The 11,527-nt window shown below is 57.5% G+C and overlaps 1 protein-coding gene across 2 annotated transcripts in view; it reads left to right on the forward strand.

Moving 5' to 3' along the window:
- The window catches only part of FCRL5 (Fc receptor like 5), a 77,024-nt gene extending 66,956 nt beyond the window's left edge, over positions 1-10,068 (forward strand). Inside the window, exons 8-14 of one of the 2 annotated variants that reach the window (XM_049634734.1) lie at positions 856-1,134; positions 3,824-4,102; positions 4,533-4,649; positions 5,237-5,264; positions 6,214-6,296; positions 6,506-6,574; positions 8,652-10,068. In XM_049634734.1, coding sequence (XP_049490691.1) covers positions 856-1,134; positions 3,824-4,102; positions 4,533-4,649; positions 5,237-5,264; positions 6,214-6,296; positions 6,506-6,574; positions 8,652-8,776 — 980 coding nt within the window. In that variant the 3' untranslated portion in view covers positions 8,777-10,068. The remainder of the gene's footprint in view (positions 1-855; positions 1,135-3,823; positions 4,103-4,532; positions 4,650-5,236; positions 5,265-6,213; positions 6,297-6,505; positions 6,575-8,651) is intronic. The other variant, XM_049634735.1, reaches the window with a different exon arrangement.
- Positions 10,069-11,527: the final 1,459 nt, after the last annotated feature.

An 11,527-nucleotide genomic window follows, 5' to 3' on the forward strand; every position in this document is an offset into this window, starting at 1 on the left:
GGGGGGTCAGTGTCCTCCCCGAGGCTCCTCGAGCCCAGCCTCCCTCTCCTACTCATGCCACCCCTCAGACCGCCTCTCGCTGCTGCTGCCACCTTGTTACAGTAATTCCAGGGCTCTAGCCTTCTTCCAACTCAGGGCCTTTGCACATGCTGTCTGCCTGCCGGGCACGCTCTGCATTTTCCTCTTCACCTGGTTGATTTCAGATGTCCCTGTGAGGAAGCGTTCCCTGACCAGCCCCTGCGAGACCAGGTCCCTGGGATGACACATTTCACAGCACATTAGTCTCCACTTTGCATCAGTCATCGCTGTGTTCGTTCTGCACCTGCCGTTCACGTGATCGCTGCCTATCCCGTCCCCTGGATTGAGGCTTCGGGAGGGCTGGGACGGGGTCTTTCTCGTTCTTGAATCCCTAGCACATGGCGCACTTCCTGGGACTTACTCAGTGCTCCATTAATTTTGGACTATGAAATGAGCTAATAAGGTGATCAGTACCCATTCTCTGTGGACCTCGTTTCCGACGCGGCCCAGGCTCCGTGACGTCCCTGGCTGTGTGAGTCACGGGTCTCCTGTCCCTCCTTTCCCCCAACTGTCTCCTGACTTCTCGGCAGTCCCTGTAACCTTTGCCTTCAGGCCCCCAAACACACTGGAGACTGTGTATCCCAGTTCTCTGAACTGGATACAGCACCACATGGACCTTATTGTGTCCTCAGATCTGAGGAAATCATCACTGGGCTCTGATAATGTCACAAGGTCACTAAAGACCGAGGAAAACAGGTTCCGGTTTGAAACGTCTTTCCTGTGGAGGGAGATGTTCAAACAGCATGAACTGATGGTTAACTGTTTTTCCTCCCTCAGTCCCAGCGTCCCGCCCCGTCCTCACCGTCAGGACGCCCAGGGCCCAGGCCGTGGAGGGGGACGTGGTGGAGCTTCGCTGTGAGGCCCAGAGGGGCTCTCCCCCCATCCTGTACCGGTTTTATCGCGAGGACGTCCCCTTGAGGAGCAGCTCGGCCCCCTCTGGGGGAGGAACGTCTTTCTACCTGTCTCTGACTACAGAACATTCTGGAAACTACTCCTGCGAGGCCAACAATGGCCTGGGAGCTCAGCGCAGTGAGGTGGTGTCACTCAGCGTCATCGGTGAGTTCGTCCTGCCCCACCAGCAGCACAGGCAAGGACCGGCCACCGGAGGGGAGCTGAGGTCCTCCCCCCGGCTGCCGGGACGGCTCGGGCCCCCAGTACTTCCTGCCGCCACAGCCTCCCTCTGTGCATCCAGGATCCTCCCTGTGGTTTCCCCTACAAGAACCTGGACCTTCGTGGCCACCCAGCCCAAGCAGTCTTCCTCAGTGGCATCGAAACTCCTCACTAAAAATGCAAAGGGTTTTTACACCATAGACTATATTCTGATCTGTGGTTAAGATTACAAAGGGAGACTATGGGTCTCTCTGCTCCAGAAACAGGTTTGGCTGTTCCTTGTCCGGGTTTTTCTCTCCTGACCCCCCCCCCCAAGCCTTTACTCTTATGCTTCTTTTTTTTTTTTTTTTAACGTTTATTTTTGAGACAGAGAGGGACAGAGCATGAACGGGGGAGGGTCAGAGAGAGGGAGACACAGAATCGGAAACAGGCTCCAGGCTCCGAGCCATCAGCCCAGAGCCTGACGCGGGGCTGGAACTCACGGACCGTGAGATCATGACCTGAGCTGAAGTCGGACGCTTAACCGACTGAGCCACCCAGGTGCCCCTATTCTTATACTTCTTTATTACCAGGAATATAAATACGCCTCAGACTTCCATATTAAAAACTCCATATTAACATTAGCTCTGTGCGTGGCCTTTTAGGAGACACAACCAGTCCACGTTTTTTTTTTTTTTTTTTTACAAAGTGAATCTTAAAGCAGTGGGGCCGCGGGAGAGCAGCACAGAGAGGTTAGAACAGGACAGCATGGATGCCACGAGCCACCCTCCACCAAATTCCTCCGTTCTCCATGCTGCCCTCTGACCACTTGCCATTCAGTGTTGAATCCAAAGGGAAATGGCTTCTTGTGAGCTCTGAACCAGTTGTGACAGCCCTACAGACCGAACCTCCAACCTCCTGTTCCGGGGGACCCGGGGGAGGGTAGCACAAGTATGCTAAGGGCCATAGAGGTGAGCGTTCTGGTCTCAGCTCTGGAGGCAACTAGCCGCATGACCTTGGCCGAGCATATTTCCCCGTACGTTGACCTCGATATCCACACCCATAAAGTGGGAAAATCAGACTAGATGGCCATTGTGGTCATCCCCAGCCCTAAAATTCTATGATTTTGGTGCACAGTGACTGTGGAGTATTTTGGACTCAAAGTTTCCTGGAAGGAGCTATTCAAAAGGAGAAACTCCAGAGACTCTTACACACTTACCTCTCAGATCCACCATGCAGGCGTGTAACGTGAGCTAAATGCCACTCCCTCTCTCTTCACAACACAGCGGACCGCGCATCGTACCCGCCACACTCAGTATTCCTGACGTTCTGCTCACCTTCATGCCTTTGTTTCTATGATTCCTTCACACGATGCAGGCTATTTCTGCTGCTGCCATCACACCTGAGGGACTCCTTGCCTGGACTCCGTGAGTTATGTCTTAGCTCTGCGACAAGGGTACCGATCACAGAGAACTGCGGGAAAGGGAGAGATTTCTCACCACCACCGCCATCATTGTCCTTGTCATTGTCATCATCATCATCCTCACCGAGCCCTTGCATGTGCCTGGCCTTGTGCTTAGTAGTTGGCATGCGAGATCCCATTTCATCTTGGAGATAAACCGCCGTTATCCCCAATTTGCAGGAGAGCCAGATGAGACTCAAGAGGTGGGAAGCAGGCAGTCTGCACACAGCTAGCGATGGGAAAGCCGGGCTTCCGTGGGCCTGCCCTGGTCTCCACCGTGGCATTCCTTCATCCTTCGTGGCCATGTTTCAGCACAACTTTCGAGTTGTTAACAATTCGTTATTCTGAAGGGATGCATAAATCTTCGTAAGAAAACCGACGGTACAGCAGGGAGAACATAAAAAGTGAAGGTCTCCACCTGCAGCCACACACTTTTATGTCCGTGTACTTCCAAGATATAAGCACTGTTAATAGTTTCATGGGCATTTTTCTAGAAGTATTCAAATGTATTATAAATATAAAAGTATAAAATTTTTCACAGCATCAGATTATACGTAATGATGCAACTTGCGTTTTTCACTTAAAACATAGATCTTGGCTTTAGTTTAAAAAATAGATCTTGGCTATCTCTTGTGTTTCTTTAGTCAGCCAACCAGGCTACCTCTAGTTTTTAGCTATTATAAAAATTCTAGCATAGAAATCCTTGCACAAAGACCTTTGCACATCTGATGTCAGTATCCCTAAAGGCAGCAGTCTTAGAGGTAGATTTTTGGGTCAAAGTTGATGTGCGTTTTGAACTTGGCAGGTGTGGCCAAATCGCCGTGCAAGAAAGTGTCTCAAATTTGCGTTCCTGCCTAGAGCATCTCAAGGCACCTGTTTCTCCATAACTCTATCAGTATCGTCTGTCCTTTTAAGTTTTGCCCATCTGATGGGTGTTTTCATTTGTACATCTTTAATTAGTAATGAAAACAATTGTTCATTGGCTATTTAAAGTTTTTAGTGATTCATACCCTTTCACACTTTTCTATTGGGTATTTTGTGCATTTGTAGATTAAGGTTGTTAGCTTTGTCTGCCGTATGAGTTTCAGCCTGTTTTCCAAGATCAAGATCTGACTTCTGCCATTTGTTTATAATTACTGCTCCTTTATGGATACATTAGAAGTAGGAACTTCTGTTGGCTTTTGTCTCCCTCAGTCCCAGCGTCGCACCCCACCCTCACCCTCAGAGCGCCCAGGGCCCAGGCCAAGGTGGGAGACATGGTGGAGCTTCGCTGCGAGGCCCAGAGGGGCTCTCCCCCCATCCAGTACCGGTTTTATCATGAGGACGTCCCCCTGGGGAACAGCTTGGCCCCCTCTGGAGGAGGAGCGTCCCTCAACCTCTCTCTGACCGCAGAACATTCTGGAAACTACTCTTGCGAGGCCGACAACGGCCTGGGGGCCCGGCGCAGCGAGGCGGTGCCACTCAGCATGTCAGGTAAGTTTCCTGTTCCCAGGCCACAGATGTGGACAGAATACCTCCTCCAAGGATGTTCTGGTACCCCTGCTGATGTTTGACCAGGACGTTCTCAGGGGCAGGTGCGCAAAGCTGGGAGTTCTCTAACTTGTCATTTTCTGAAGCGTTTCTGGAGTGCCGGTACCTGAGTGGGAGCAGGAGGCCCGAGAGGATCGTTGACTTTAGCACTCACTGATGGGCTCTGTCCACCCTGGCCCCCCACCCTTGCCCCAGCCGCAGACAGGAGCTTCCTTTCAAAGAGAAGAGCCATCTCCTGTGCTGCTGCCTCGGGAGTCCTGGCTCCCCAGATTCTTCCCCTCCTCCTCCAGGCCCGGGCACCATCTCCAGGGGTCAGGGCAGGTCAAGGCTACGAGCCTCTCCCTCCAGCTCATGCGCAGGATCTCCTCTCCAGGGCTGACCGGGAGCAGAAGTGGCCCCATTGCTACGGGCGTCACCGGGGGGCTGTTCAGCACCCTGGGCTTTGGGGTCATGGCCCTGCTGTTGTATTGCCGGCTCCCAAGGAAAGCAGGTGGGTCACCTCTGTGGGAGCCCCTGCCCTCCCCGTCCTGTCCCCTCAGGCTCGTGCTGAGCTCTCAGCCGCTGCCCCCACCACCATCCCGGTCCCCCCTCTTCCCCTCCTGGTCCCCCGGAACTCCTCTTCACAAACACAGAGTTCCCCAAATAGCCCTAGTGCGTGGAAGATGCCCAGAGGAGAGGAGTTTATCCAGCACCATACCCTTGCGTGCACTCCCCTCTCCACCCTTACGAGGTCCCCAAGGATTGGGAGGAAGAGAAGGAAGACCGAGAAACGGGAGTGGGGACAGAAACCCAGTGGGGCCTCGTGACTTGCTGAGTGTCTCAACGGGCAGTGTTGTCACAGCCCATCAGGTCTGCTTCCCCCCTGCAGCCGTCGAGCGTTGCTCTTTACGGAGCCCCCTTTCACATTGCAACTCGGCCCCTCTGGAAGCCAGGCTCAGGAATTTTCATGCCATCTGCCGCCTCCCTCGGGCTTAGCAGAGAAGGGTCCGCCTCGTGGTGCCTGCCCCTCCCTGCGGCCGTGCTCCCGGGCAAGACCCCCTCCTCCCGTGGCTCCGAATGCTCTGCTTTCCTTTGCAGGAGGAAGGCCGACCTCTGACCCCTCCAGGTAAGACCCGGGCTATGATCTCGTGTGCTCGGGGAGATGCCCGCAGGGGATAAAAGTTGACCTGGGTCTGGTGACCGCTAAGGACGCAGACAGGTTGTGCCGCCTGCACACTGTGGTCTCCCTTGGCGTAGGTCAAGGCAATTCCCAGGTAGCAACTCACTGCTACCTTAGCTACCTGGGCCTCCTTGCGTCAAGGGCCAGTTCCTTTTTATTTATTAACTTGCACCCTGCACCATGGTTGCCTTGGCTGTCTGCGTGACCGCTGTAAACACTGGATCCATCCGTGCCCGAAGCTAATCTTAGCTCAGCCGGCCTGGAAATCTCTGAATGTGAGCAACCTAACCCACACCTGCCGTGGGGACAGCCGAGGAGATGGAGTCACGCGACTTGGCCGTCCAGAGAAGCGGTCCGCCAGCCAGACGCGGAGCCGGTGAAGAAGGTTTCCCATCTTGGATCCCGGCGGCTGACCTCGGGAGGCACGCCGCAGCTCAAGACCCTCTCCGGGCGAGCCCATGGCGTCAGCATCCTGACCATGGGGAGTTCCTGAGTGCTCATCATGACTGATTCCTCTGAGATGCGGATCTCTCTGAGAAGGGAGGCTTTGGAGCCAGGTTCTAGTTCGCCCTGTCTAGTTACGCGGTCTTGAGCAAGTCACTTTCTCTCTCAGAACCACCATTTTCTCCATCTATAAGAGAAGGATAATAATAGATCGCCCTGACACTGTTACAAGCATCAGCACAGTGCCCGGTATTGTCACGTGCCCACCACGTCCGGGAACATGTTGCGATTTGTAACGTACTCGTTCATAGCAGCAAACCACCCGGGACGCGGTCGTCTGTGTCTCCGGGCTTGGCAGCCACCTTGCCCAAAGACCTGCCAATGGGGCACGATTATTACATTGGCTCCTTCATCAGGGCTCCTGGGAGACACGGCCGTTTCTGTCCCACAGGAGCCCTTCAGACTCCGACATCCGAGAGCCCATCTACCACAATGCACCAGCCTGGCTGGAACTGCAGCCAGTATACAGCAATGGTGAGGAGCGAGGTGCCCCTGTTTGGGCAGCGAGCCGGGGCTGGTCCGGCAGGGGTGGGGCAGGAGAGGACGGGGTGGGTGGGGGGGGCCGTGCGGACGCCCGGGGGACACGTGTCCCTGCAGAGAGCGAACTCCAGCTGGGGGAGGAGGAAGTAACTCAGACCAGAGGCAGGAGCCTGGCAGTCTCTCAAACTGCAATCTCTTTCCAGTAAATCCGAAAGGAGGAGAAGTTGTGTACTCGGAAGTCCAGAGGATTCCGCAGGGGAGCAGACCTGCAGGTAAGACCTGGGGACCCTGGGCTCTGACAGCGCTGGCCGCGCGCGGCCCCGCCTCCGTCCTGCGGGCAGGTCTGGGGCAGACCGGGCGCGGAGCCGCCCTCACGCAGGGTCGCCCTCACCGGCGCCCGCCTGCCCTGCTGGGGTCCCCGGGCCCACCGTGCGGTGCCGCTCTGCCATTCACCACGGACGCCGCAGGATGGCCTGAGGACCGGCTACGCCATCAGGGCTTCTGCACTCGCAGCTGTCTCGGGACACAGGGCTACTGTCCCTGTCCTGCCTCTGTCCGATTTCTACTGCTGTCGTGGCAAATGGCCAGGAGCTCCGGAGGGGTGGGGGGTGGGGGGGAGGAGAAGTCAGACCGGCGTCTCCCTGGGAGTCTCCTTTCTGGAGGCCCCGGGGGAGAAAGTATTTCCTTACCCTTTCCTGCTTCTCAAGGACACCCCCTCCTCGGTCTTCAAAGTGCTACATCTCTGACCTTTTGTCCCAAGTCAGGTCTCCCTCTGGGTGCAGCTGGGAAACGTTCTCTGATTTAAAGTTCTCAAAGTCCCACCTGGATTAATTCAGAATCATTTCCCCTTAATCTTTTTTTTTTTTAATGTTTATTTTGAGAGAGAGAGAGAGAGAGAGGGAGAGGGAGAGAGAGAGAGAACATGAGCACGGAAGGGGCAGATAGAGAGGGAGACACAGAATCCCAAGCAGGCTCCAGGCTCCTAGCTGTCAGCACAGAGCCTGACGCGGGACTCGAACTCATGAACCTCGAGATCACGACCTGAGCTGAGGTCTGACGCTTAACCGGCGGAGCCCCCCAGGCGGCCCGATCCTTAATCTTAATCACATCTGCAGAGTCCCTTTTTGTAAGGTCACACTCACAGGTTCCGGGAATCAGGACATGGACATCTTGGGGGCATTATTCTGCACCCCCACACTGTCTCATAGGGGTGAGAGAGCAGATGCGGAAATGCCATTACAGCAGCTTTGAGGGTGACTGACCGCTGGTGGTCTGGCTGTGTCGTTGCCCGCTCGTGAGTGGTCTGCCAGGACCGGTCCCAGCCCAACCCCTCCGGCGTCAGGGAGACAACCCGCTCCCAGCTGCGCTCCGTAAAGAGTGCTGTGTGACTCTAGCCGTTCTGCTTCCCTCTCTGGTCTTCCGATCCTCTTGTATAAAGTCAGATGAACCGTGTTTGTGCCCATTCTTGGTTCAATGGCGCACCTGTAACACAGGGACTCACACCCGCTCACAACCCCCTTTGAGGTGAGTACTGTCTTCCCTCAATCTTGGAAACGAGGGAACTAAGGCAGAGGACCTGAAACGACTGGCCCGAAGTCGCAAAGCAAGCACATCACTGAACGGTCTGTCTCCGGAGTCCCAGCTCCCGACTGAGCTCTGCTCCTCGGTGTGGCTCCAGGAAGCCTGGAGGGCCACACCGAGCCACGAGGACAGAGCCTGCTTGCAGACTGCCCTATTCCGTTCCAGCTTAAGACTGTGTGCAAGTAACGATAACGTCTGACGTCCCATCCACACGTGTTCCGAAGTCCCTGTGTGCCAAGTAGTTTTAAGTGCTAAACGGGAATACGCCATAAGCGTGCACACGTGTGCGTCTGCACCGTACCTGGCACACAGCAGACACGCGACACGTGACAGACGCTGGAAGGTGCGCACGCACACGTGAGCTCACGTGAGGTCACAGTGACCCTGGAGGCGGGTGACGTTACCGCTCCCACCCCGTGGACGAGACCACCAGGGCAGAAGCGGCGGCCACCCGTCCGAGGCCACAGAGGGGCACAGCGCCCCGCTCGGTCAGGGGCCTGCGCTCAAAGCACTCGCAAGATTAGAGGGAGGTTCCTGCTCGCGGGGACCCAGGGAGCGGCGTGGGGAGCAGAGTGGGAAGTGAGGCCGAGGAGGGGCCGGGCCCGGCCAGAGGCGAAGGGCTCAGGAGAGGGCCCCGGCGGTACAGGGCGGCTGCCGCGTGGGTGGGGAGAGGCGCCAGGGTGGGACGGGGACACGGGGACACGGGGGCTGGGGCGCGGGGAGCTCCGGGCCTCCTTTGCCGGCTGACCAGTGCTCTTCCTCCCTCAGCGAACCCGGACTCCGTGTTAGGGCTCCTCCGGACCCACCTGCCCCCCCACGGCCAGGCCGCCAGCCACCGGCCTTCCGACCCCCCGGGCTCGTCTGTCATCTACTCCCAGGTGAAGGTGGCATGACCCTCGGCCTCCGTGGCTCCTCAAAGCTGAGTCCACACACACGCCCCGCGTCCCAAGCCATGCTGGGGGCAAGGACATCGGCATGGGGTGACTTGAACGGGTCCAGGCCCTGTCCCCTGGCCTCTGCCCTCGCTGTGACCGGAGCACGGGACTGTGGGACGCTGCCGTTTTGCAAGTGAAAGTCCGTGCACCTCACGGGCTTTCTGTCTGGTGACACGTTGCTCCCCCCGGGGCCATCCCGTCCCCTGGCTTCCTTAGCGGACTTCGGCCACGGTCCCTGTTCTGGGTCCCACTCCCGTGCACACGCCAGCCGCTCCTAGTGGAGCCTGCTCCGGGACTTCGAGGAGGCCACCTGCCCCCTTCCTGTGGACACCCGTCACCTGTAGAGACCTCCACCATAGACACCTTCTCCCCCGGGACACCTGCCCCCCCCCCCCCGCGGACACCTGCTCCCCTGCAGCTCCTTTCTTCAGCGCTCTTCCGTCTGGTGGGGCTACCGTGGCACTCTACCAAGTGGGGACGGGCGCAGCTGGCTGTGGACCTCCCTCCACACCATGGGGCTGCATTTCCTGCCCCCCACCTGCCTGGGACGTTAAGGTCAGCCCCTGACAGCACGAGAGCTTCTCCCCTGCATGCGGGCCCACACCCCTGCCAGTGGGCTCACATCCCCTTCCCGTGAGCCCTCCGGTGTGGGTGCAGGAACGCGTCTCACCTGCGCAGAGCTCCTGTCGGGAGGCTCGCCCTGATCCCCGTGAGGAGACCTGCACATTCCGACAGAGGCACCTCAGAGCATCGGGGGGACGGAGGAGGCCCGACAGGTGGGAACCTCGACCGGGTTCTGGGTCAAGAAAAAGCCACAGGAGAAACTTCGGAGGCAGTTAGGGAAAACTGAATATGAACTATATATTACTGATACTATTGAGTCAATAACCTGGCATTACTTTAAGAATATTTGAAAATACCTGAAATACCTTGAAGTGATTCAGTAAACATTTTTTCACGTGCATGTTAGCGTCTGTGTTCGAGTGTGTTTGTCTTAGCGTGCATTTGTGTGTGCGTGTGTGTGTGTACAGAGAGAGCACAAACATGGCAAAACCCACAACTGGTGAATGCAGAGAAGGGCATACGGCATCGGTTGTATCATTCTGTTAACTTTTCTGAGATTTCATTTTTTTAACTAAAACATTGAGGGTGGAGCCCGGAGCGCGTCGGACCCCGGGTGTCGGTTGAGGGGCGCCGCCCGGGCCGGCCCCCCTCCCGCCACCAGGGGCTCGGGAGGGAGCCCGGCAAGACCTGGAGGAGGCGGGCCGGGGATTTTGCAGTGAAAACATTTCCCTTCCCCGTCGCTCCTCCCTGAGGCTTTCCTGGCGGAACAGTTGGCTCCCACCATCGGAGCACCTGCCACGGGCATTGGAGGGGCGGGGCTCGCGTGGAGGGGCGGGGGGGGGGGTGTGGCGGTGCCCTGGCGGGGTCTGGGGCTCGCGTGGCAGGGAATTCAGACGAAGTGACTTGCGGAGGGGAGCGGGGCAGAGAGGGGCTCTCGGCTTCGGGTGCCGAGGGACCTGGAGTGGCCTCTGACATGTTTGCCCTTCTGACCCGCTTTGGAGCTGGAGTGTCGAGGGACAAAACCCCACTGCCGGGGAGCTCCCGGGAGGAGGCCGCACAGAGGTCGAACGTCGGGTCTGGGGGAGCACCCTGCAGTGGTGGGGTCGGCACGGATACTCCTTCTGCCCACCTCACCCCTGACTGGCTGCGGGCTTCAAGGGTGAGCACGACGGGCCCAACAAGAAGCTAGGGAAATGCTGGAATTTTCCCCGAGCACCCCTCAGGCTTCCCCAGTTAGCGGGTGATGATAGATCTTTACCGGGGCCCTGTGCACGGCCTGAGCACGGGGATCTGTTCCCTTCCTCCTTCCCCCCACCCAGTCGGATCCCCGGGTCTTCTCTGGAGGCGGAGGCTGTCCCTGGGGCGGGCTGCCGTAGGTTCCAGCCCGGAGAGCAGGTGGCCGGCCGGCCCGCTGGGCTCTCTTGCCTCAGCTTTCCTAGTTGTTTCTCCAGAGAAACAGAACCAGAGGGAGATGCAGAGACATAGGTGTTCATTTGCTGTCAGGAACCGGCTCGTGGGACTATGGGGGCTGATGAGTCCCGAGATTGGCAGTTGGCAAACTGAGCACTCAGAGCTGGTAAGGTTTTAGGCCAAAGGCCAGCGGGTTCGAGAGCCCAGAGGAGCCGACATTTCAGTCGGAGTCCGAGGCAGGAAGGAGCCTGATGCCCGCACTCGGAGCTGGTCAGGCAAGAGAAGTTGTCCTCTCCGAGGAGGTTCAGCTCTCTTTGTCCCAGCCGGGCCTTCGCCTGATTGGACGAGGCCCACCCACACTCAGGAGAACAATCTGCTTCACTCCAGCCGATCCAGATGTTAACCTCTTCCAGAAACACCCTCACAGACACGCCCAGAACAACGTCCAAATATCCGGGCACCCTGTGGCCCGGTCAAATTGACACACGAAAACCACCACCCCGATCATAACGGTGGCCTCTTGCCTCCACTAGACCTTTGGGGGTTTTCCTCAGTCAGCTCAGAACAACGAATCCTCATTTGGGGGGGGTCTCCTCGAACAGGACGGGTGCCTGCCTGGCCTCCCTCACATTTTGGGTTAAGAGAATGTCGACCGCTCCCGGGTCACGGCTGCTTTCTCTTTCTGTGCGCTTTCTGTGCCTCCCCGAGGTCCGTCTTCCTCTGTGACAGTGCGCT

The sequence above is a fragment of the Panthera uncia genome, chromosome F1 (assembly GCF_023721935.1).
Source record: "Panthera uncia isolate 11264 chromosome F1, Puncia_PCG_1.0, whole genome shotgun sequence".
Lineage (NCBI taxonomy): Eukaryota > Metazoa > Chordata > Mammalia > Carnivora > Felidae > Panthera > Panthera uncia.